At 52.2% G+C, this 26,716-nt stretch overlaps 1 protein-coding gene across 5 annotated transcripts in view; it reads right to left on the bottom strand.

Moving 5' to 3' along the window:
• Nucleotides 1-26,716, bottom strand: part of PTPRN2 (protein tyrosine phosphatase receptor type N2) — an 814,855-nt gene that overhangs the window by 52,472 nt on the left and 735,667 nt on the right. For all 5 annotated transcript variants that reach the window (XM_032394358.1, XM_032394357.1, XM_032394360.1 and 2 more), the window contains one exon: nucleotides 14,847-14,994. In XM_032394358.1, coding sequence (XP_032250249.1) covers nucleotides 14,847-14,994 — 148 coding nt within the window. The remainder of the gene's footprint in view (nucleotides 1-14,846; nucleotides 14,995-26,716) is intronic.

The following is a 26,716-nucleotide window of genomic DNA, read 5'->3' as shown; positions in this document are numbered from 1 at the left end:
GGGGAACAGCAGGTGTCGAACGCCCGTGCTGCCGTCCCTCCTTGGGGCTCTGCTGAGGTCAGCTCATGTCACTTCCCCCTCTGTCCTCCATTCACGCTCCTTCGGTGTCAGGGCAGGGAAGCAGGGAGTGTGGGCAAATGACACTAGGTTTCCCCTGGCAGAACTGAGCTATTCTAAGGTCTTTCTTAGAGTCCAAATACCAGGGTCAGGTGTCCCTCTGCAGGATCTTCTTTGGGGTTTCCCTTCAGCTAGTGGACACACATGGCCGCATACAGCAGATACGTATCTACGTGAATATTCAGACATCAGGCAACTCTTCTCTATACACAATTTTGTGGTCTGGAAACGGTTCAGTTCTGGAGATTACAGGACTTTTCTTTTAGAGGGAGAGTAGGAGAAGAAGACAACGTGGCCGAAGAAGGAAGAGGGATCGTGCAGGGGGAGGCCTCAAACATGCACCAGGACTTGGCAGATGTGGCAAACCAGACATATCCGTGGGGATTAGCGCCATGGGACTGTCAACACTTAGTGTGCTTGATCCATGAGTTATTCTTAATTCTGGTTCTGGAATAACCACCCTCTTGTGTACAGTGACATCCCTCTGCCTGTTTTCGGGAACTTTCCAAGCTTCGCCCTTGGAGGGACGTGGAGGAGGGAGTGCGGGGAGCAGGGCGGTGCCAGTTCCGATGGGTTACAGGCTCAGGGGAGGGACGCCCATGACAGTCCCTCCTTCCTCCTGCCTTCCCTGGGTGGGCAGCCACCTTCTCTGTCCTCTGCGAGGCGCAGCAGAGAACTGAAAGCCACCAAACGTGGCAGCGTGCTCAACCCTGTTATCTTTGCTCCAGTCGATGCCTCTGGGTCCCCACACAACACCTATTTCTTTTCTTCTGAGAATCTAAAGACAAACTGGCTGTAGCCTTGGAATCCAGGGACGTGGGGGGCTGTGAGTGTTTCACCCCGGCCCCTCATCCCAGCAGAGCATCCAATTCCAGGCTCCCAAACTTGAAAACAGCTCGGGCACTGGGGGCAGGAAAGCCTGGGGACTGTGCCATGGTTTGTGTTTCTTTCATTTCTCTAGGAGATTTTACTTAATTTTTAAAAAAGATTTTATTTATTTATTTGACAGATACACAGCAAGAGCGGGAACAGGGGGAGTGGGAGAGGGAGAAGCAGGCTTCCCGCCGAGCAGGGAGCCCGATGCGGGGCTCGATCCCAGGACCCTGGGACCACAACCCGAGCCGAAGGCAGACGCTTAACGACTGAGCCACCCAGGCACCCCTACTTAATTTTTTTTTTTGACAACACCTCTGGGGCTTGGGAAACTTGGTGAGTCTACCGTACTGGACATCATCCCATCAGTCTTATTGAGGTATTGACGTTAGCTTTTTTCCAGTGGAGATAAGATAGATGAGAAACATCGAGAGATGAGGAAGAGCCCATACGTTGCATGATGTGCTTACATACGCATATGTTATCTGCACCCAAAAGTAGCGGAAATGCTCAGAAAGCATTTATGATGGTAGCCGCCGAGGCAGCCTCCTACGGCGTGAATAATGATACAAAAATCCCATGTGCTCAATGGTGTTGGGTTCCTGCACAGATTTATTCTTGAGACAGTGAAAATTGGCAGTGGCAGGAAATTGAAATAAAATTTACCAGAAAAATTGGTCAACTCTGACATCCAACTCTGACACGCTGCAAACATTACTGTACGGGAGAAACTCAGGGCGCCTGACTCCATGTTGCTCTCACCTCCCTCGAAGCTGTGACCTGTAGCTTGGAAACTTCTGCTCAGCCCTGCACGTAGGCACGCTAGTCACTGAAGGAATTTTGCTGACAGCTGAGACTCAGGCAAACCGCCCCCACCCGAGACCCAAGTTCCCCCAAGGAGATACGAAGTATGTACTGAAGTTGCTATGTCCAAGATTTATAGGACCATTGTGGGATTCCTATCCACACAGATCAGGCAACCAAGGACAAAGAAGTTTCACCGTCCTTCCCAGAGCCTCTCTGGCTCCTGGATGTCTACAGTCATCAGTCACCTTTGGACTCCAGCTCCCTCCCCTTCCCCTTCTTTCTCTCTTTTTTTAAAATTTAAATTCAATTAGCCAACATATAGTACGTCATTAGTTTCAGATGTAGTGTCCAATGATTTCATCAGCTGCATATAACACCTAGTGCTCATCACATCACGTGCCCTCCTTAAAGCCCATCACCCAGTTACCCCATCCCCCCCATGTCCCCTCCAGCAATGCTCAGTTTGTTTCCAATGATTAAGAGTCTCTCATGCTTTGTTTCCCTCTCTGATTTCTTCCCATTCAGTTTTCTCTCCCTTCCCCTGTGGTCCTCCACGCTATTCCTTATATTCCACATATAAGTGAAACCATATGATAATTGTCTTTCTCTGATTGACTTATTTCGCTCAGCATAATCCCCTCCAGTTCCATCCATGTCAGTGTAAATGGTAGGTATTCATCCTTTCTGGTGGCTGAGTGATATTCCATTGTATATATGAACCACATCTTCTTTATCCATTCATCTGTTGAAGGGCATCTCGGCTCCTTCCCACCGTTTGGCTATTGTGGACATTGCTGCTATGAACATTGGGGGGGCAGGTGCCCCTTCTTTTCACTACATCTGTATCTTTGGGGCAAATACCCAGTGGTGCAATTGCTGGGTGGTAGGGTAGCTCTATTTTTAACATCTTGAGGAAACTCCATACTGTTTTCCAGAGTGTCTGTGCCAGCTTGCATTCCCTTCTCTCAGCATAAAAGAAGCCTGCATTTGTGCGAGGCCAGTTGGTTCTTTAGGATGACAGGCTGCCATCTTGGTCTGTTGGCTTTCTGGATAAAGTTGCTTTCCTTACTCCAACACCGTGCCTCTTGACTTACTGGCCTGTTGTGCAGCGAGCAGAAAGAGCTTGGACCTGGTTACACTACCTCCAAATGAAGTTCGAGAAGCCCAGTTCCACAGCAGGGTGCCTCATGAACACATCAAGCTGGAGGCTGTGATGTGTTGCTCAGAAGCAGGCACCTTTTCTGAAGGACACACCGGGCCTACTGTTGCAGCCTACACAGAATTCTGGAATAAAAAAGCAGAGCTTCTGGCTGCTTCTAGAGGGCTCCAGAGGGCCTCCCAGGGGCCCTGCCCCATTAGAAATATGTTCACCACAGTCAACTTCAGGCACTGTTGATAGCGGCAATGGGTACCCCCTCTGACTGTCAAGAGAAATTTGTTGAAGAGCAGGGTCACTGGTGAAGGGACGGGAGGGGTACAGGGAGGAAGAGCCGCAGCTGCCAATCTCTGGCCTCAGAGGGCATGCTGTGAAGGCACCACACGTCACCCAGCTAGACAGGCGCAGGCTTGGGGGCTGCTGGGCGCCCTTCACCTCCAAGGGGACGGCACTGCCCTGCCCTGCGAGCAACCAGCCCAGTGAACAAGCACCAGCTGGATTTTCGAGTCAGAAAATTAAGAAAACAGTTCACAAACGTGGGAGTCTTGGTGAAATAAAAATGCAATCTGGCATTTTTGTTCGGCACTCAGAGCTCGGCACTCTGACGACTGAGGGGACAAGCTGTTTGGAGGCTGCGCCCAGTGGTGAGGACAGCCTGCGCTCTGTCAGGCTCCCCATGAGGCGCTGTTTCTGCCGTGCTCACTTCCTGCAGGCCGCCCTTTTCAAGCCACCATTGAGTCTGGGACAAGGGCTTCAAAAGCTTCAGAGTTCTGCTGCCTTCCCATCACATACTTGATTTTGCAGCAACACGCTGCTTTCAAAATTAATAGTGAACTTGTTTTGTTTTTAATATTGGGCCATCTGAAGCTCCATCTGAAACACCTAGAGCCACCCTGGAAGGGTTGGAGCACAGTGGAGGGACACGTCGCAGGGATGGCTCAGGGGGTATTTCGATGGGTTGGGCAAATCTCAACTATTTTGTGGTTCACTTTTCCTGTTCATCTTTTTAAAAGAGCTGATATGGGAGCCAGTGAGCTGCCATTAAGTTGAGTCTGGCTGCCTTTATTCTTTGTGTGGCCTGGCGGCATGACAGATTCACTGGAGGTCACGTGAGCAAGCTGGAGGTGAGCCCAGGGTGGGCTCACGAGCAAACCCTCCTCTCCCTCACCCGTGTTGCACTGACTGAGCATGGCCAGTGTAAACACACACACCTGCCCGGAGCAGACACAATGGCCCCAACCACGGAGCAAGGATTTGTAGCCACCTGGGTGCTTGCCCTTCAGTTGAGAAGGGTGTGTGTCCTTTAGGGTCTTCGAGACCTCATTCGGGAGCCAGGAGATGGAAACTCAGTGTCTTCCTGTCTGTATTTGACCCTAAGATGGAGCTGTTTTCTCTCATGAGATCTACAACAGTGAGCTTTATCAGGGAGTGGAGGAGAAAGACACCTGCCAAGAAGAAACTTGTTGAATTATGCTGCTGTGTGGGGCACGTTCCTTTTCTCAACTCCTTGTTCAAGAGCGATGTTCCAAGCTTCTCCAGCGTTCTCTCTGCTCCAAGAGTAGTTTCACACATATTACCGTTCTTCTTCTGGGAACATGGTGCCATAGATAGAACGGGGTCTGTGTCCCCATTTTAGATTGAAATGATTTTCATAAATGCCAAAAGTTCTAGAATTTCTTCTTATTAGTGGGACAAAGAGTGCGTGAAGACAGCCCAGGGTACATCTGGAGGGCTGTGGCCAACCCATGAGTGGGCACGTCCCACTCTTGCCGTCGTCTAGAACACATCCACATGAACTGTTTAAGGATGGTGCGTGGAGGCTTCCTTTGCCTCTAACCCGTCTTGTGACACCAAGGGTAGTGTTTCTTTAGGCATCCTGGTTATGTCATTCGTGCCAAGTGAATTGATAAATGTGGGTCAGTGATCTTCACAGCACTAGGAGATGAATTCCTGGACGTTGGATGCCTTCAGATCAGGTGCGTGGGGGGATTGCTGGCTGACCACACGAAGGAATTCTTCACCCGAGCGCTCTGCCAATGTCCTCATGGGGCCTCCCAGTGGTCACTGCTTTCTCTTGTGCTGGCTGGATGCTGTTTCCTTTACTTTGAAGGTGTGCCTGGTGGAAATGCAGACTGTGTCTGGTGACCCACCGGCATTCTGTGCCGCAGCGTTGGGGCTCTGAGTCTTTAATGGAGATGCGTCACCCGGAGAAGCTCGCGGCATCAGTGGCCACCAGTTCCTTCTCCAGTTTCACGGGTCCGTGGATGGTTTGGTGCACTGGGAGCGCACAGCCTGCAGCTCGCTGCCATCGGTCTCCCAGCTGTTAAACTGGCCCGAGGATCCCAGCCAGTTACATGCGAGACTGTCTGTACTGATTTGGACTCGGCATCGTTGAGCAAAGCTATACATTTCTATATATTTGTTTGAAGACTGAGTTGCTACACAGACAGCGTGCTTCTTTGCAGATCCGGGAAGCTGAAGACCACAGTGAGGTTAGGAAACAGACTTGCTCTGAATGGTAAGTCCTCTCTAGAAAGGTCGGCTCAAGCTTCTTCCCGTGGCCTTCCCTTCCTCAGTCAGTAAGTGGGTGTTCTGCTCTTAGGTAAGTGTGCTGGAAACTCTTAGCTCAAATTCTAAAGATCATCAAACCTCCCAGAAGAAAAAGCATTAGGGTTCCACTCAGCGCCTCCTTGGATCAGCACACAGTGCTGCGTTTGGGTGGTCTGGCTGGTGAGGTCCCAGATTCACAGCACCCTCCTGCATCCAGAGCTGGTGAGAGAATGCGACCCATTCTGTCACCCGCCCGTCACCCAGCACAGAGGCTCACGTCGGCCTCTGGCCCCAGATGCAGCAGGAGGAGGTCTCGGAGTCCCATGACGGCCTGGTCTCCTGTCTCGTGGCTTCAATAGTTCACTCACATCTCAGCAGATCTCTCAAAAAGAAATCCCCAAATAGGACTGGCAGCTTGCTCTGCAGGTGAATGACAGTGTGGAGGAGGATGAGGGCCGGACTCAGCGGGACACCCACGCCGGGGGCAGTTCCGACCACGTGCGGGCCTCGCCCACCGCAGCGCAGCTCTGGGGAAAAGGCACACCTGGGCACAGCCTGTGTGCGGAGCACAGCACACGTAGGAACCGACTCTGGTGGTTTCTGGTCTGTGGCCTGGCACTGCCCCCCCAGCCCCCATGGGGTCAAGCGTTGACCCGTGTAACCCTTGTCTGCAGGACAAAGATGTGCTGGCATCCCTACCCCCAGGACCTCTGACGTGACCCCTGTGGAGGTGTCTGGTGTCCCTGTGGGGAGAGGCAGATGCGGGAGGAAGACGATGTGCGCATGCCGAGCAGAGAGCCTGGAGCAGGTGCTCCCTCAGAGCCTCTGACATCCGCCTCCGGGACTGAGAATTAACTGCTGCTGTTTCCGCTGTGGCCTGTGGTCTCGCGGCGCCCCAGCCCACACACCTGGAGTCGGGTCTCCGTCCCCTCCGGCCTCCTCATGACTGGCTGGCCTTCCCCTCGCCAGGCTCGTCCTGCTTCCTCTGACCCAGTTTCCCCGTCTCTTCCACAGGAGACGAGCCCGGACAAGCAAGAAGGGTGCCACCAGCAGTAAAGAATCAGGATCCTCTGAGAGCGCTCAGCAAACAGATGTGGGGCCACGTCGGTGACTTCGGGCCGGAGGGGAGGAGTGGGCCCAGGCACTGCAGGAACTGTGGGCGGCCCACGGTGGCGGGTGGAGGGAGCGCCCCTCCCATGCCGGTGTTGGGGCCGTGCATGGGCGCCGCGTCCGACCGGGAGGGCAAAGCCGAGGGAGGCAGCGTGGTGGGCGCCTTGCGGGAACGGTGCCGCACGCACAGCGATGACGAGAGCAGAGACACCACGCGAGCACAGCCACGCCACCTGCGTAATTCTGCTGAGACCTGCAGCCAACGCACACAGATTTCACCTCTACTCGTGCGAGGAACCACGGCCCACCCGTGGCTGAGACGAGGAAATGCACGAGACGCAGGTGGCCGAGTGTGCGGCTCCTGCAGCCTCCGGGCGGTGGGCAGTCACACACGTTCAAACAAAGAAGATAGAGCTGTGTTTCGTTGAGAACACAGGCTGCCCCCAGAAACAATCCCACCTGCATCTGTGCCGATTGGGGGGACTAGAGCCCGTGTGGGGGGGGTGGACGGTGGGCATAAGCCGTCGTCTTCGAGGGATAGTCCTGACATCTGAAGGGGACCCAGGAGGACACAGTGACCCCTGACCCTTTGTAATGCCGTCTGAGACAACATTATTCCCCCCGAGGCCTTCCCAACTAAGATGCTTCTGGAAAAGTGAAAGAAGAAAGCTCGGCAGGAAACTTGCTGATTAACGTAACAGAGGTGGGGAGGGATGCCCAAATACCCCACAGAACAAGCCCTTCCCACAGGAGAAGGGGTGTGGCCCTGGGGACGGAGGGACACGGAACAGATGCGGGAGCAGCTTCTGGCTTCCTCCGTCCCTGTGACTGGGCTGGAGCGGCCAGCACCCCCTCCCACGGGAGCACAGTGGCTGTGGAGGGCCCAGCACCGCCAGGGAGGGTGAGCTGCTGGAAAGCAGGTGGACGTCGAGGCGGGACCACGAGACCCACCCGTGGACCCGGGTGTCTGGGTGGATGAAGGGGATGTGGAAGCGCCCACTGGGGAGATGGGGTGCCTTCCACATCCCAAGGGACTGGCCCAGGAGCTCCCTGTGGACCCGCGCTCGGCCAATACTGCGGCAGATGGCCTCTCCCACAGGCGCATAGGTATCCCCCAAATCGGTGATGCCCGACACCCTGGAGAAGCCAGGCCGTCGTCTGGGCCAACAGATGCTGCGAGGATGGTGTGGCCGCTTCTTCATCTCCATCGCGAGACCCTCACAGAAATACGGTTCCACGGTTCCCTCGTGACAGCTGTGGCCACCGGGGCCGTGTGAGAAGGGCATGGTGGGCGGTGGCGTGGACGGGGCAGGTCCCCCGTGGCTGCGGTAAGGAGAGCCACGCCCCGTGGCCACAGACACCCCACACTCGCGTATTACACGTCTGCAGCCGGGAAGTCCGACATGAGTCTTCATCAAGCTTCGGGCAGGCTGGTTCTGAGGGTCCAGGGAGAATGCACTTCCCTGCCTCCTCCCACTGAGATGTGCCCACGTTCTCGGCTCGCAGCCCCTCCCCTCGGCCTCCCGCCTCCACGCACCCCTGCTCCGACAGTTCCTCAGAATCGCCTTGAGTCAGTGTCCGCTGATCTGCAAACCCTCCTTCCATCTGCCACGTAAATCTCCCTCCCGCGAGGTGACTGCTCACAGATGCCGGAGTTGGGATGTGGGCATCTTGGGGCCATGGATCTGCCGCCACACTGGGCAAAGTGAGAGTAGAATCCGTCGGAGACTCAAGGCCTCTCTGGAGAGCAATGGGCTCTGCGCTCCCAGGTTCCCACCGCCTGTTACGGACCACGTGGCCAGGTGCGTGACGCTCGCCTTGCCCAGTTCAGAAGGCACCACGCAGGCGAGGTCAGCATCCCTGCAGGAGGAAGGCTGCCACCCACTGGACGTCTTCCGGGAGGCCTCACTGCTAGGAGGGCACGCTCTCCAGGCAAATGGGAATGAAGTGGACAAGGAGACGAGCTGGGAAGACGTGGAGGAGAGGGGCAGGAAGGAGGGAAGCGTGGGGCTAGGAGTGGAAGTGCAGCTTCAAGTCCCGGTTTCCTGAGATCCTGGAAGTCCACAGGCGAGGGTTGCTACTCACCTGCACTGACTTCTAATAAGGAAGAATTTGCTGAATTCATGGTAACCTTGAGAGGAACGTGGCCAACTATCTTAAAGTGTTAGGTTGCCAAGAAAGAAAACGCTGGCTGGACAGTTAATATGGAAGCAGATGAGAGAACTTTGTTCCAGAAGCTCTAGAAGGGAGCCCAGCCCCAGAGAGACGGGAAGCCTTCAGCATCAGGGCCCCGGGGGGCACAGCTGAAATATCCCATTAAGGAAAGGAGAGACAGGCGTCCAGAGAAGCAGGGCAGGCGGGATCTCGAAGGCCACGTGCAGTCATACATCCAAGGACGGGGTCGAGCAAGGGCACAGACCTCACAGGGAAAGCTGTCAGGAAGGCTGACGCCCTCAGTGGGATGATGATGGAAAACAGAGGGGGGGGTGATGACTGAGAGTCTTTTTAGCTGCATTTGTTTAAACCTAAAGATCTCACCAGATACGAAACCTTCATCTGGTGCAGAGGAAGCCATTTTAACAGGTGATTTAGAGAAAATGTATTTGATTGCGGCTCTGCCTGGACCATCTCTTTCCAAACCAGGAGGCGCAGAGAAGAGACAGGGGGTTGACGGATGGTGGGCAGACGCCACTCCCCACCGGCCCGGTGAGTGAGGTCAGGCATTTACGAGTCCTCCACAGAAGCACGCTCGCGGCTCACATTCACGGCAGCCACATGGAGACACGGAGACTGGCACGGCCACTCTCAATCCCATGGTGCCCCTGGGCCCCTGACCAGAATGGGGGCAGGGGGGGCCGGGGGACAGTAGGCCTGCAAGCCAGCAGGTGAGCTTCCCGCAGACCTGTCGGGACTGTTCGCGAAACCGGAATGGGAATGTGGTCAGTAGGAGAGCAGCTTCATTAGGAACGAGTCACGTCAGAAAACAAAAGGGGGTTGTTTTCAAAAGACCACAGAGACGGAACCTCCAACCTGCCGTGATGATCCTTGATTACATCACGGTAAACACACTGCCGTCCGGATGTGCCTGAATGCCTGGAAACGCTGATGATGGACCGGAATGGGATGCTCGTTTTCTAGTTGTAACAACAGGGCTGTAGTAACGTAGGAGAACGTGACATCCTTATTTTTAGGAGGCACAAGCTAAAGTATTTATGTAGATGTCATGATGCCTAAAACTCACTTTGAAAGAGTTCAGCCAGAAAATGAGTAAAGCACACGCACGTGTCAAACAAAATCAGCCGCGTACTGACCGGCAGCTGCGGGGTCTGGGTGGTGGGTGTGGGTCACCATCCAGTTATCATTTCTACCTGAGCGCTTTAAAACTTTTGCAATAAAATGTGTGGAGGAAGACCCTGCCACGCTGGTGACATTCCTCCTTTGCGAGGGCTCCTGGGCTGGCCCACGCGGGAGTCCCTCCTGGCCGGATTGCGCTGCCGGGCAGTCCTCTGTGGGGCCAGGAGGGAAGCCTGGGGCCCCCTGCTTCCCCTCCTTTGGCTCTGGCTCTTCTACCGGGAACGGGGAACACAGGACCCGCGCCTCTCGGGGTTCACGTCTGCGGCATCTGCCCCCGTGTCTGATGCAAGCGCTCCGTGAGCATCTCGACGATCCCGGGGCCGCACAGCAGGGCTGGACGCGAAGCCTTGGCTCACCACCGGCCACCGAATGCCCCTTCACAGACCTGTCCGCGTGCGGGGGCCTGGGTAGGGCAGTGCCCCGTGCTGACCCCGTCGGATGTGTTTTTATAGGTGGAGACACGTAAATCACGTTCGTCAAAGCGCAGATCCAGAAAGCTGACAGAGGGGAGGCAGTGTGTGGAACCAGGAATCAAACTCTTGCTGATGGTGAGCAAGGATCCGCTGACAGAGATGAGGGCAAAGCGCCTCTAACCTCAGGAAGGACAGGCGGGGACGCGGGCATCCGGGGGCCACAGAAAACGCGAGCCGACCTCGTGGCTTGTGATGTGCGGACAGCGCGGTGGGTGTGGACAGGCCGGGGACGAGCGCCCCCCGCCGGCGAGGTCCGTCTGTTCGCCGCACCGGGCGGGGGTCCTGCCGCAGACTGGAGGCCGCCGCCGCACGGGGGCTTGCGCGCCTGCGGGCTCCGAGGGAAGCAGTGCAGGGAATACAAAATCTGAGCTGTGACGGGTTAAGTTGTGCCGACGGTCACTGCAGCTCCCGGCCTGGGTCCTGGAGGCGCGGACAAGCTGCTGCCTGGGGCACGTCGTCTCTGCCACGGCAACAAACCAAAGCCTGCCCCACTCCTGCCCCGCTCCGAGGGGAGATTCCACTGGGTCTGAGACAGGAACTTGTGTGGCCTGTAACTTCCTCGTCGAGGAGACACACGTGTGCAGAGCCTCGCACACAAGAGGGAAGGAATCCTGCTTGCTTATCAGGCATACCCATGACCGATGGCGACAGGCAAACCAGGGCAGGTCTGGGTCACTCCGGCTAACCCAGAATAGCCCTCTGTGGGGATTCTGCTTAGAGTTTAGAAAAACAAATGTAAACCAAAGGTTTGTTTGGAAAGAAATTATTTCCTGTGTGTTTTAAGGAAAGCGATGCTCATCCCAAGGACTGTGATCTTGTGTGAATTTGGGATATTCCTTTCTGTGGAAGTTTGAAATTTTTGTGCATTTTTCCAAGATGGAAAATCCCAGGCGAGAGCACAAGCACGTAGGGCCGGCGTGCCCCCAGCAGAGGGTAAGGGTTTGTGCCCCAGCGCCCTCGTCTGTCAAGGGCAGGGGTGGTTCCTGCAGGGACTCGAGGTGACAGGCCTTGTGCGGGCACCCGGGGCTGGGGTTCACTCACGGCCGAGCCCGGTGCCGCCCCAGCGCCCTGACCTCTGCGGACGGCCAGACGGGGTCAGCCGTCCTCCCCCAGGGCTGCCAGGCTGGCTGGGGTCTCTTTAGCAACAAAGCCAAACTGTGAGCATGCTGCTAAGTGCTTTCTCTCTCTCTCCATGTCTGCATCCTGAGCTGTTCGCTCTCTGGTTTCACTTCTAAGTAGTTTTTTGTCTCCGTCTAATTCTCGGTCTTGTTTTTGTAACACAGAATAAAAAACATTTTTTGTTGTTGTTTAAAACGGTGCACCAAAATAGCATCATTCTCCTGTTCTTAATTTCAAGAGCAGATGAGCAGAATATCGCATAATTCTTTTTAAAAGTACAAATACATTTAGAAAGCATATTAGATTCTTTGCACTTCTGAAATAACATAGCTCTACCCGGCCCAGCGTCAGTTAATCACCTCATAAATTCTCCTTTGACGGATACTTTGGAAGTAGCTGGGACCGCCAGGCTGTCGGGGGAGAGAGGCCGATGTCCCGGCCACTTCTCAGTCTCCCACATGACCTGCCAGCCTAAGCTCCAGGAGGCGGGAGAGGTGTCTCAGACGGGCCCCGGACACGGGAAGACGCGAAGGAGGGTGGGAGGCACGGGGGGCGTGCAGGCCGTGCCCTGGGCCCGGGAAGCTGCAGGAGTCCAGCTGGGGGACCCCGAAGACGCCGACTGGCCCGCGATGGGGAAGTCAGGCAGTCACTTCCGCCCCTGGGGTGGAGGAACTGCTGAAGAAGGGCTTCCTCAAAGGGACAGGTGTGGAGGCAGGAGGACGGGAGGCCCAACCCTGGGGGTCCCCCCCCCGGGGCATCCAAGAACCCGTCAAATCGGCAACCTGGGAGCTTGGTGGAAGGGACGGGGAGGGTGCTGGGGAAATCCGGTTCCACTCCCACCTGCCAGTGTGGACGCCGGGAGGAGTGCGTCCTGCGCTGACGGCCCCAGCCACCTGCTCACGGGGCCCACACTGGCCTGCAGAGGCCAGAGGCGCGGGAAGTCCACCCTCAATACCTTGCAGTCCCACCATGGGGCCGGTTCTGTGCCACAAAGAGCGTGAGCACCCAGCCACAGGAAGCAGGGTTTCCGAAAGAGGAGGTAGTTATCTTCCGTGCAGTCTGGCAAGACCGACCGAGACCTCAGCTTCTCTCCACGCCACCCCCCGCATCCTGCTCGGGAAGGGGTGCAGGCTGAGATCCGACGGTAAGACTCCCCCGACAAGCGAAGACGGCCAGTCGCAGGGAGGACAGGGCGGTCGCTACGGGTCATCCACGAAAATGCTTCTGTGCCAGCCCTGGCCTCCGTGGCCCGCACAGCTGCCCCTTCACGACCCGGGACAGCGAGGAGCCCGGGCAGGCTGCTGGAGCACCGGCCACCTATCCCCAGCACCACGGGAAGAAGGAAGAGGCTCTGGTCTAAGGGCAGGTGTTGGGGCTCCCATGGCCTTGGGACGGGGTGCCCCACCGTCACGAAGGTCCTGTGGGCACAGGGACTCCGTGGGCCACCTGCTGCAGTCTGGTCTTTCACTGTGGGAGGGGTGTTGGAGGAAGAGGCCGTGAGTTTTAGTATTTACCACACGGGACCCAGCAGTGCAAGTAAGCGACCAGACCCAGGGAGACGTTCCATCTAAGCTTGTGGACTATTTGCCCCAAACAGCTACGTATCCAAGGCTCAGGCCAAAGCCTCCCCACCTCCCCACAGCGGCCCTGGTAGGTCATCACACCTCCCAGCCTGTCAGTGCCCCCCCCTCCACAGTAGGTGCTTAATAAATATGTTAGTCAACTGTGGGTTCTTTGTTACTTTCCTTCTAAATATAGAAGCTCTTATTTTTATTTTTCAAAAAATTTTTAAAGATTTTATTTATTTATTTGAGAGAGAGAACAAGAGGTGGAGAGGGGCAGAGGTAGAGAGAGAGAGAGTGAGGCAGACTCCCGGCTGAGCAGGAGCCCAACTCGGGATTCGATCCCAGGACCTGAGCTGAAGGCAGACACTTAACCGACTGAGCCACCCGGGCGCCCCTAAAAGCTCCTATTTTTAAAGCTCTTCAGGGAAAAACCCCTCACACCTCATGGAAATGGAGGGCCTGGTCTGAACCCCCACTGAACTGTTAGAAAAAGTCATGCCCAGAAGTGCCTTCAGATTTCAAGGGTCTGCGATGCCCAGGTCAGTGTTGACGGCAACGTAAGGGGCCAGCTTTTAATCTTCTGACCTGCAAACTCGATCAGATTGCTGCCATTTACCATCAGAACATCTCCGGCGGCCTGTGCCGGGCCGGGTGAGGCGGGACCATCGGGAGAGGGTCTGCACCGTGCTCTGGGGGCACCAGGCTGACTGCAGTGCTGGCTCCAAAGGGCTGGGGCACAGCATGTGGGACACGGCGTGGGGGGGGGGGATCGTCCCCACCGTGGACGCCGATTTTGCAGAGAGTGTGGCTTTGGTGTTTCCTTGAAAATGTCAGCCGACAAAGAACATTGTATTACGTCTGAAGTGTGCCTGACCACGTCTCGCCTGTAGGCACTAGGACGGGGACGGGCAACTGCGCACGTGTTGGCTGCCCACGCGGTCAGCACCAGGAGAGCGTCTGTTCACGTCGGGCACTTGGGTCACAAACGCCCCTCACATCCCTGTCCTCTCTGCAGGGTGGGTTCATGCATTCATCAGGGTGCAAGCCCGGACCGGAACCTGCGAGAACACAGGAGGTTCCTGCGTTTATTGGCCAAGTGACTGAGAAAGGGGCCCGGCGGCCAGGAAGGGGCACACTAAGCCAGTCTGTCTGTTTATGGCCTCTGCGCGGGCCTGTCCGTCCGTAAGTCACATCACATACAACGCATAAAATAAGACTGTCTCCTACTCGATGCAAGCTGCTTTAAAGAACTGGTATCTTTTTGTATCTCTGTTTTCTGGTGGTGATTCCTGTGCAGAGAGCAGGTCCTCGACAAAGCTTGTTGCAGTAAGTGTGAGGCCGGAAGATGTCTGCGGACCCACCACCACCCACCTGGTGCCCACAGTGCAGAAGGCACTGCGCTAACTATCCTCAGGGCCCGAAGATTTCAAGGACGACAGGAGGATCCCAATTACAGACGAAGAAGAGGCTCAACGAGGCTAAGGAATGAGTCTCAAACTGCACAGTAATAGCAAACAAAGCAAGTGCTCGTTGGTGTGTGGATGTCCTCAACCCAGGACTGTGCCCCTGGACCACAAAGGAAGACACTGACTCTGTTTCTAGGCCAGGATGGCTTCCCAGCCATGAGCAGAAACACAGGAGCGAATGGGAAGGTGCCGCCGGCCCCACCCGGCCCCCACCTCTCCCTCCCCTGGCCCGGGAGCGCCAGGGCTGGGTACATACAGGTCAGCACCGCCGGAGACCGGTTCTTCAGCACGTTCTCCTCCCTCTGGGCCACAAGCGAGCTGTTGGGCTCGGCCTGGTAGACACACAGTGCCTCCCACTCCTTCTCCAGCCGGTTCTTGTTCTTCAAGTGGTCCTCCATGTAGGCCTGAAATGGAAAACACGGAATCAGGGACTGCCGCCTACAGCGGCGTCGGGCCCTTGACGGGAGCCAGGACACACAGGACACAGCCCACGCTTCACCTGCGTGTATGAGTGAAGAAGCTGGTTCCTACCGGACCCAGTAAACACAGACCAGCCAGACGCACAAAATGCAGGAAAGGCTTTTTACATGTTTTGCTGGTTGATTCCCGGGGGTTCATGGTGTGTACATTCCGGGTACAGAGTCCGGGCATCAAGAACACTCAGATGATGACGTGGCCTCGTCAGCTATTACCAACCAACTGGGGAAAAGAAGGACACACGGTAGACCAGATCCGATCAACTGACCAAAAGCTAGTGTAGATAACGTGTCCACGCAGACGCCGCTCTTCTTATAATTGGCCTACTTTTCTGAATCCAGTGGGTGTGATGTGCTTAAGGCACGGGGCTGCTCTGATTTGTGCAAAATGTTAAACAGCTTGTGGTGGTTAAAAAAAACCAAAAAAAACAAAGCCAAAACCCAAAACAGTGGAACCAGATATCCTGACCCTCGGCTGCTCGGATCTTAATTTTTCTGGGCACTTGTCTGTCAGCAGTGATCGCCAGAAGTGGATGAGGAAAGGCCTCCGGAACATTCCCTCCCACAAGGACAGCCACGCCGGTCAGCCCTGTCTGTGCATTCTCACGGATCTATGGAGTTGAGAAACGACTGCGACTTTAAGGAAAAGCATTTCAAATGACAAAACCCCAGTGGCTTTGTTGTGCCCAACGGAAACAGTGGTCCTACCCTGGGATGCCGTGTTTGGGGGTCTTCAATGTGTTGTGTGTGGACACAGGTCTTCAGCCACATCCACAAACAAAATAAAACACACACGCACACGGGTCCAGGTCCCTAGTGGTTAGGCCCCCCCAGGTCTAGTCAGGGTTGGCCCCTGGCCCCCTGCCAGCCCCCACTGTCCTCTCACTCCAAGGGACGACAGGCCTGCTCTGCGTCTCCTCCCCGGCCAACTGCTCTGGGCTCAGCAGCACCGGGAAAAGTAACTCAACATCAGTCTTGTTGGCTTCCCACTCGTCTCACAGTTTGGACTACAGTTGACTTGAACTGGTTTGTGTTATTCACTCAACAAATACCGGCTCTATCCATGTCGGTCTGCAAACCAGGGAAAGCCAGTGCCCTGTGGGCACTGTGGGACAGAAGGCATCGCCCTCAGGGTCTGCCTGGTCCAGCGGGTGAGGGGTGGTGGGGGCACCCAGCCGACATCCCCGGGAGGGCCAGTGATGGGCTGTGACCAGAAGCCAGGACCTGGGTTGTCACAGTCATTTAGGGACCTGGCAGATGGCCTTTTGTGCAGATGACAGAGAACCACACAAGCCACGCAGTGACATACCCTCGACCCTCCAAGGCACACCCTCCTGAGGAACAGAGCCTCCAGCCACTGAAGGCGAGGGAGTCGTACCAGCCCATCCCTCCTCATCAGCGCCCTACACTGTGACCTCCGCCCAGACAGCCCCTCCGGGTTCTTCGCAAGGGGAGGAAGTGAATTTAAGTGGCCCAATCCAGAAAATATCAACTACAAACTGCTTTTTCTTTTTGAGACAATCATTATGGAATATGAATACAAAGTTATCCTAATAAGGACATTTTTGCATGATTAACATTTAAGTTTTGTGAAATATTTCTCCAGCTAAAATATGGGGGGAGGTAGAGTTCTGGCTGAAGTGTGTGGTTTCAGTGTTTCTGTGGTTACTTTCCTCAATATCGAATATTGTCTGCAAGAGGGGCACCGGATGTCACCTTAATCCCTGTAAACTGCAGGTGTTTACATTTTCATGTTTACCTCCAACGATGGGAAGTGAAATCACGCTGCGAGCTCACTTGAGTTTCTAAATTTATAGTAAGAAATACAAACTGGGACTGTAGTAAGCAAGCTTGGGTGGTAGGAGGGAGGAGGGAGAAAGAGCAGATACGGACTATTTTTTCATTGAGAACGAAGTCATGTAAAGATACACTTGATTATATTAAAATTGAGATAACTTTTTCATTCTCTCGGCATACTCCGGTAGCCTGTGTCTCTCATGCCCTGGTCATCTCAATTTGATCTGTTCTGTTAATATTTTTATGAAACATCATTTATGATATTAAAGTGATGTAATTTCCCCATTCATGGTTTTGGAGACTTTCCTCTTTCATGTTTGTGGATAAGATTCTTGCTTTTCATCTGTGACATGAGAGTATATTTTCACGTTGTCTGTGGGGAAGCTAAGCCTTAGTCGTAAAATAATGTGTTTTAAACAACACCCAAACCAAACTGCCACAGTAACTTAATCCTGGGAGGTCCTGTCTCTCATGGGTGTGAGAAGTGTGAATTAGAACAGCTATAGTAACCTTCCTCAGACATAGTCATCTTCCAGAATAATTGGTAAGTTAACATGTAATGAAACACTACTCACATTCTTTCCCCGAGAGTGAGCATGTAGCTGGAGCTGTTTTAAAAACTGAATTCCAATAGTTTTGTTTTATATATGTGTGTGTATGTGAGAGTGAGCATGGTGGTAATGGTGGGAGGGCATGGTTTTTAAACAAACTGTACATTTTTATTACACATGTAGCATGCATAGAAAAGAACAGAAAACGGAAGGAAGCAGAATGAAAACAAATGCTACTAATAACTCCACCACCCAGAGTTAACCATAAGGCTTTGATAAACCCTACTCTCCTTGGCACGTGCATGGGCTGCTTTTTCTCTTTTTTTTCAGGGCTCATCACCATCGCTTCAGCTTTGGACAACATCCATATTATAGGACTTGCTTGTCTGAGTTGACAAGAAGCTGAGATGAAACTTTCATCTTATATTCGGAGAAGCCAAGGCTTAGATTCATTAAACCCTTAGCCCAAAGCCCCCAGCAGCCAGATGCAGCGCCAAAGCTTGGGTCTGCTGCCTGGGACACTGTTGTTTTGTCTTGGCTCCCTGCTGCAACCTCCTCCCCACACCCCTACCTTCACATCCACTTCCTAGTTCATTCACAGAGCAACCGGATCACCACTTCTGGTCCCAGATACCACTGGTTTAAAAAACCACCAATGGAGCCTAGACTAGCACTATCCTTTGTCCAAACTTCATTTTACTAACCTGCTCCTTTCTGTCCCAATAAGACTATTTCCCAATGTTTTGACCACCCCCCCCCACCCCATATCACCATCACTCTTTACACTTTGTTCATGCTGATTCTTCTGTAATGAATCTATCCCGACTTTAAGGTCAGTGCAACACCAGCACCTCCTTTGTGAACCTGGGATGTGCCTACTGCCAGCCTCTTGGATCCTCATTTCCTACAACCCCACCCTCTTCGTCGGACACTTACTATTTTAAAAACTATGTCTTTGCACATTCTTCTTTGTGCTATAGCTTGGGGGTGTCAGGATATTCTTCCTCTCATGAGATTAAGATTTTTGAAAATGGGGCCAGTGTCTCTTTCACTTGGCATGTGCTTTGGGCACACAGTCAATATTTGTTGGATGACTGCTCATAACCTGGAAATTTCTAGAAATAATTTGTACTACTGATAAACATTTTATGTCAATGATGGCATCCAAAAAAATTGTCTTAGGATCTTCTGAAGTTGGAAGAATTGCCCCAAAATGTAATGTAGGGATTTTGTTTCATTGTATATTTCCTCACCTCCTTCTTGCTTTCTGGGTTATCCAGACAGCATCTTTACAATCCACGCCAAGCAGGTGCTGCCACATTCTAATGCTCCCATGGCAACCCTGACGTAATGGCAGGTTTAGAAACTTGGAGGCACCACAACAGTTCAGAAAGCTCTACCTCCAACCCTTTTAACTCTTCCCTCTGAGTCCAGGCCCCGTGCTGTCTCCCCCCGTTCTTCTCTGTCACTGTGTGAACTCTGTGCGCTCGGCAAGTGTCTCTCATTCAGGACGTAATACATGCCGTCACTGGTGTGATGAGGGATATTTCTAGAACCTGTCGTCCCAGGAGCTGTGAGCACCTGCTGGTTAGGTACCCACCTCACCCACATCACTTTACACAGTCCTGTTCCAGGTTCTTGTGAGTACCTCTGAATTGAAACTTTATGAGAGAAGCCCTGGGATACGCAAAGTACTAGTTAAAAGTACTAGTTAATAGTACTAGAAGGGAACCAGCCACATGCAGGTGGGATCCCACCGTGATGTGCACTCTGAAAATGTAAAAGAAGTGAAGAGCTGGTACTCAGTATCAGTTGCTTCAACTTGAAGAGCGTAGGTAAATTAATTTTTTTAAAGATTTTATTTATTTATTTGACAGAGACACAGCGAGAGAGGGAACACAAGCATGGGGAGTGGGAGAAGGAGAAGCAGGCTTCCCGCTGAGCAGGGAGCCCGATGCAGGAGGGCTCTAGCCCAGGACCCTGGGATCATGACCCGAGCCGAAGGCAGACGCTTAACCGACTGAACCACCCAGGTGCCCCAGGTAAATTAATTTTGATAGCTACTGCTGGTTCTTAAGGAATGTTTGGAAGCATGACTTTACTCTTTTAGGGTTGTTCACTATACCTTAGTATTGGGGGTGGCAGAGGTAGAGGCTGTGGAAGTGTTCTTGGCAGGAAGAACTCCCTCGGAGGAATTTTACTCAAGCTGGTTTTAGATCAGTCCTGAGTGGGGAGCTGTCTAAACCTTCTTGAATTCTGATACTTTCCTGGGACCTAGACTTAATGGGTTTGCAGAAAAGATAATCCCCAGATAAACTGTTTGTGGGAAAAAGCCGGCAGGTTCCAGAATGTGGGTTTTCCGAGTTAGTAACCAGGACACACCGGCTGACCCCGGTCTCAGGCTCCACGGCATTAGCAAGTAGAGCAGGTTGAAGATGAGCCAGCATTTCTTTTGAGTTTTTTGCCCAGTGAGAACAACACCAGCTTTCGTAAGCCCTATTTTATGAGATATTAACCCAATCAGAGGTTCTCCTGTTTAATCTTCTTTGTATGAGTCTTAATTCCTCATCTCTTATCTTTTTCTAGCTCATGCTATTAGATCACTGGTAGGAAGCCTACAAACATTTTCTGGGTCACAAGGACTATGTGCCACCAGATGACACAGCATCCGTGTTTCAGACAAACCGACTGGCCTCCACATTTAATGGGATAATTTTACACAGAATCCCAAACCTTTGGGACAAAAATGTTATTGCTTGGAGACATGTCCACAATTTGTCAAGATAGCTTAAATATTTTCTGCAGTAAATTTTCTGATCACATTGTCAACACCGTGAGGTCAAGAAAGTGATTTCTAAAAATATGGAGCATTTGGGATGCTCTGGAACATGATGGGGTTTTATTAATAATCACAAGAGCACTTTGTATCTTCAGGAGCTGATTGTAGCTTCCGTCCCCAAAGCCTTTATGAAAGCCTCAAGGAGCTTTTGCTGAATTGGAAAGCAGTAAAATGGAGTAGGCACTGAACTGGATTTTGAAAGACTTCTTAATGTAATTCACAAAAAGAGTTGGTCCCCACATAGCTACTTTTTGGTTATACTTTTGGGCAAACCACCTCATCTCACTGACCCTTAATATACTGCTACATAAAAATGGGAATCATAGTTCCTATTCCTGACGGCGGTTCCGAGGATTGACTGGGTCGCTCTGTGAAGTCGCTTTGTGAACTATAACATGTATATACGCGGAGAGGTGGTGATCATGGTGGGTCTCAGCTTTTCATTAGAAAAAGAGGGAATCTCTTAAATTGTCGTCCATATTCTGTGACTTTACTGTGTGTCCTGGGGACATTCCCATGAGCTAATGAAATATGACACAGTGAGTCTGCAGAAAGAGCAAACACCGAGTGCAGCCTGAATGCAGAATTCGGGGGCATCGTGGCGGGCACAACACCAGCGTAAATACCACCAGAGAGGGAGATGACAAGCAGCACCAGTAAGCATGTAGTTACCAGCCTCAGAGTCATATCCTATTCACCAGGGACAGCCATCTTCCTCAAACACTCACCTTGTGTGGATGGAGCCAACATGCGCTCGGATTGCCATGCTGAGCTCACAGCCACCTGACTGTGAGATCAGGGATGGTTCCAGAACTATCCCCCTCCTCTCGCCTTGCTCCCTTTTGTTGATCACTGCCTAGCGAGGGAGGTATTTCATGGCCAGTCTTGAGGAGTCATTGGAAAATGCCAGCATAAGAGAAGGTGTGAAATCGAGCTGCTAATTGAAAGATGCTTTCCAGCGTGGAAAGCGGGTGCTAATACCCTGCGGCGCTTCTGACTCAGCACCCTCAGACCGCGTCCTGCTCGGAGACTGTTTCACGGGCACCGTTTTATGTTTGGTGTCAATACTGGGACCCATTTCCAGGATCACTAAGGAAATAACCCCACTTACAAAAACTATTCTGTTTCACCACATGCAACAAGCTCACGTCCGCACTTTGACGCCAGTCGGCAGAGCTGCTGTCCGCCTCTGAACACCAGGATAATGGAGTGTGCAGACTTGTCAGGGGTCGTCCAGACCCAGGCCACAGGGCAGCACGGGCTCGTCCAGGGCCTCCCAGATCGCAGCCGCCAAAGGTGCTCTGCCAAATCTGCGTCAGGGGCCGGCCAGGGCCCGAGGGACAGCAAAGCTTAGCCCTGCTAAACGTCAGAGATGAGATGTTATTTTAGCATCTCTTACACCAGCACTGGAAGGGGTGAGATGCTGGGCAGTGCGAGTGGATTCATTATTACTAAAGAGAACAGGAGAAACATATCCCTTTCCCGGAACACCAATGCTCATGAGGATGGAGGATCACGGGTGGACAGATAAGCGAAACGGCATCCAGTCAGCACCATGTCCCCTCAGTCAATATATACAGAAACCGTCAACGGCAGCATGGAACAGTGTCCTTGCAGGTGTCTGGACACCTGCTGTGTGGGTCCTCAGATACGAAACAAGTAGAGAGCATCTCGGTGGAACTTCATTTTACAACAACGCTGCCAGAAACAAGCATATGCCCGCTGTGGCAAAGGCGTATTAAAGATGGGTGGGCTTTTGGAAGACCCGATTTTTATAGGGAAGTTTTGTTTCCACTCCTTTCTTTACCTTGGTGCCTGTTATCACATGACTTTACTGATGTGACAATCAAACATTTTGTTAAAGTGAAGAATACAACCCATTTACATGTCCCTTCCTTGTGAGGAGACCAGAAGGCTTGTGCTTTAAAATCAGGTAGAGGTAGATTAATGCCTTTAAAAGCAAGGAGTAAGCTGCTTCTGCTGCCATTTGGGCAAAGGGAGGACCTTTTTCTCTTTAAAAATAAACATTGCTGGGGCACCTGGGTGGCTCAGTTGTTGAGCGTCTGCCTTGGGCTCAGGTCATGGTCCCAGGGTCCTGGGATCGAGCCCCGCATCGGGCTCCCTGCTCAGAGGGAGGCCTGCTTCTCCCTCTCCCACTCCCCCTGCTTGTGTTCCTGCTCTCGCTCTCTCTCTGTCAAATAAATAAAATCTTTAGAAAAAAAATAAACATTGCCACTTGTCTTCATTAATACATGAAAGGGAAATGTTTATGTTAAATGTTTGAATTCCCACAGTAAGAGGTTTGAATTCCAAGCAAAGAATATGTAAAGATGAGAGGAGCACTTTGATGGGGTCCATCGTCCTGACTTGGCTTACGCAGCCAGAGCCGCGGTGTCAGCCGGCGGTGCGGTGAGGCAGGAGCTCTGCCCGTCTGCACAGCGTTGCCTCTGACGCACTCTCAATGTTATTCATTAATGTTATGAGCGGGCCCGTGAAGATACTTGAAATTCAAAATTAGAAATTCTAAGCAGTACATTCAAACTCAGAGAAGGACAGATCTAGTTAAATGATCAGAGGGTAGCTTTGTTATTTCTCAGCTTAGAAGAGATTTGCTAGAAACAGGAATTGTGACCCATACGATTGTATTCAAATGCCACCTGACTCTGATAAATCGGAGCCACAGCGTGAGGCCCTGCACAAAGAGCATGGCCTGGCTGCCCAGCGTGTCCCGTACCACGCCCCACATCTCGGCACCTCCTCTCACTTGCCGTGGGACTGCTGGTCTCACGGGGTGGTTAAAACACGCATGGCTCCAGTAGATATACACGTTAGTCTTAAAAATGGCCAAAAAACAAAACAAAACAAAAAAAACCACAGACCCAGGAAAGGCCAACTCAAAGCATGTTCCTGTGTTATCAAAACGGAGTTTACTTGGGAAAAGCAAACACAGTTTGGCCTTCAGCCTCTGGGTCATGTGTACAAAAAGCCTAAAGACGTAGGCGTGAGGAATAGATGAAAGACTCGTGGTTCTCCTCCTTTTGATTACATTTTAAAAATCACTTCTGTGGAAATTCATTTTGAGGGGGGCACGTTTCCACACATCTTTGCAGTGAGCCTGGTTTCTCCTGGTGAGGCTGACCAGCAGGAGCATCACATGGGCAAGAGACCGGCTTCACGGGCAACTGTGAACTCACGTCATTTTCCCCAAATTCTCCGTCTGAAAGCTCTGGAGGCCAAGCAGAATCTCTGCAGCCTGGAAACCCCTGAAAATGGGTCTCAGGGCTGTCTGCACGTGACTTAGAAAGGCACTCCCACTCTTTATATCGTAACCAAGCAGACTGGGGTGATAGAAGTGTGAAATTGTTAAAACAGTGGAGAAAAGTTCAAAGGCTGCCAAGTGGAAAGCCTTTAAGAGAAAGTCCCCAGCTCACACGCAGTTTAGGTGCAGAGGTGAGTGAACACAGCGACACAACGAAGTACAGAAGGAACAGAGGAGAAAACATGCTGGGTTTGAGGCTGTGAACACCGAGTTCTCTGTTTTATTTAAAATCCCTTTTGTAATTGAAGAATAAAACACATGCAAGAACTAGGAAAATAAACAAAAGCTCTAAAGAAAACATCATGTTTTTCAAAGAACTTCTGGGAAGCCCCCCAGGCAGGAGTCTCCAAGGCAGGAGTTGAGACGTGGTCCACGTCCCCTGTGCTTTTGGAGGGTCAGAGAGAACGCAAGGTGCCTTTCTGCAAAGCAACCAGTGAAGGGGACATGAAAACTAATTAAATCTTGATTATGTAGAACTAACTAATTGGGAGCTTTATTATAATTTTGGGTCTTGGTATTCTGCATCTAGAACAAGGTCCAGAATTGCAAGAAGTCATATCGACGAAAGAGAGGTCTTGAACAGTGGTGGAAGAGCCTGTGGGGCATTTCCTGGAATCCATAAATAATTAACCTGGTCACAGGGTGGTCTTCAGGGGGTGCTGGACATAGATCGGCGACGTGCTGAAGGACACCCCGCCTGTGCTAAAGACATGCGCTCATCGAATAAGTGTGTGACTTCCACTAGCCTTGCTTGACAGATTTGTAGAAGAAGAAAACCACAACTTGATGAGCACTTAAAATTAAAACCTCTACGGAAATTGTCAATAATGAACACCTGTCCCGGGAAGGTTCTGATTAATAAACTTCGAGAAAGAAGCAGTTCTGTCCTTACCACCTACTCTTACTAAACCGGAGGAAGGGAGAAGGTTCTCCAGCATGACGCGGTGCTCCGTGTGTGTGTGGGGGCGGTGGGGGGGACGCGGGCTCCACAGGGAGACAGAGAAGGGAGCCCACGTGGTGGCAGCCGTCATGCTGCTCTGTGCAGGCTGTCATTCTTCAAGGAGCTCGACGAGCTTAAATAAACAATTTTATGAATCTTATTATCTTATTTAGCATCTTAAAAATTAAGGTTATATGAACAGAGGTTAAAATACAAAGATGAATACTCATGAGTGATGGAAAATAAGAGAATTATACTGTATTTTCCATACATGAGAAAGGTATTAATGTTTAAATTTAGGGCAAAGAGTTTCCTTGGCATTATGAGTGAACGCTGAATTTCTCCTCTAATTGTGGGAGAGACCAGAGCTTCACTCCTATTTCATACTCCTGCCCTGGTGTTGGTGGTTTAGGGATTTATTCATTCATTATTCACGTTGTCATGAGCGCATCAGCCGAGCCGGGGCATGTGTGTGTTCCAAGGACCCAGGAAAGACTCTGTCCTCGTGCAGCTGGTTTCTTCAGGCGGAGAATAGACCACATACAAATAAACAAGCATGATCAGAAAGATAACTTCAGGTAACAGTAGAGCGGTAAGAACACACGACAGAGATGAAGTGAGGGGTGTGGGGGGGGCAGTGGCTCAGGCCCCAGGAGGGGAGGCCCCTCTGATGAGCGGATTCCTGGGGGCATCCTGCAGGATGGAAGGGCTCATCATCGAGAAAGAGGGGTATCACAGGGAGACCGGGCAGCCAGGGCGAGAGCCTGGGGTGGGAAGGGTCCGGCAGGGTCCAGAAACAGAGAGAAGGCCAGGGTGGTGGGAGCCAAAGGGGCGAGGCGGGGCAGCGGCCAGTGCCCTGACCACAAGGGAGCCCGCCGCCCGCGGGGGGAGTCTGCGGTTTGCAGTAAGAGCCGCGGGAAGCCACTGGAGTGTTTTAAGCAGAGGAGGCACATAATGGAAAAGATGCTTTTAAAAGGTCACTCTCGCTACGGGCGGGGACCAACCGCACAAGATGGGCCATCCGCACACGAGAGCACAGGGGCTGACATTTGGGAACAGCAGCAGGGGCGGAGAGCACAGAGAAGGGGGTGGATGCATCATATATTCCGGAGGCGGGGCTGCCAGGATTCACTGAGTAAATTAGAGGATTTTAGTCTATTTGATAGAGACTGCTCATTTGATTATCCAAGCTGTTCTGCCTTATACTCCTAAATTTCTGTAACCACTCAGTTTGTAAAATATTCTGTAATTGGCTCAACCCTCCATCTGTCACACAATCACAGCGGGGCAAGGTTCTACCGAGCTGGTCTGAGAAACAAGGTCACAGCCCTCATCTACCCGAAGTCAAAAGTTGGGGTAAAACCCAAAAAACCCCACCAACATTCCTGGTATTTCCAACAACCTCCTTGCTTTTGTTGCATGGACAAAATGCTCGGATAGTTGCTGGCACCACTTGGCTGTCAGTGTGCCCAAAGAGCCACAGAAAGTCAACAGCCAACAGCTTAAGCCACAATTTAAAGTGTAAAATCAGTCAGACAACTAAATTAACCTGGAATACTCTGATACACGTGGACACGTAAGGCTGTTCTACGATGCAGACAAATGTGTGCGAGTACGGCTGGGCTGGAAGCCGCGGAGAGCCAGTCGCCGTGCCCTGGGTGGTGGGAAACACTGCACTAGCACCTGCTGACCCGGGGGCCCCCGCCGGGACCGTACGCTGCATCGCGAGCTGCTTCCCACATGACACACAACAATTCCATGAAAGATTCACAAATTGGAGCAGAACGATAGGATCAGCGCATTAAAATATATTTTTTATCTTTTAAAGACAAACCAAGAAGACGTTAGGTTTGAGAAAACAAGACTTTTGAGGAACCACGCGGGGTGGGGGGCAGCTCAGAGTTTCTGAAGAACCAGCACAGAGCCCCATGTCCCACCTGTCTGCCATCAGCGTGTGGGTCTAGCGTGACCTGAAGCCCAGAACACACGTGGCGTTTGCCACAGGCCCTAAAAGGGACCATCCCTCCCACAGCAAGCTTCCCGGGCTTCTAGAAACCCGAACACGGCCTTTCCCCTGTTCACAGCGACACTGGACTCTAACCAGATGGTGCTATAAACTTAGTATTTTAGTCTGTGCCATCAGCTCAGTGGGAAAAATCAGGACAAAGAAATCAATGTAAGATACATTTTAGGTGCTCCCAATA

The sequence above is a fragment of the Phoca vitulina genome, unplaced genomic scaffold, assembly GCF_004348235.1.
Source record: "Phoca vitulina isolate PV1807 unplaced genomic scaffold, GSC_HSeal_1.0 scaffold80, whole genome shotgun sequence".
In the NCBI taxonomy this organism is placed as follows: domain Eukaryota; kingdom Metazoa; phylum Chordata; class Mammalia; order Carnivora; family Phocidae; genus Phoca; species Phoca vitulina.
Note: the sequence above shows the minus strand (reverse complement) of the source record. Positions and strands in the feature narration are given on the sequence as shown.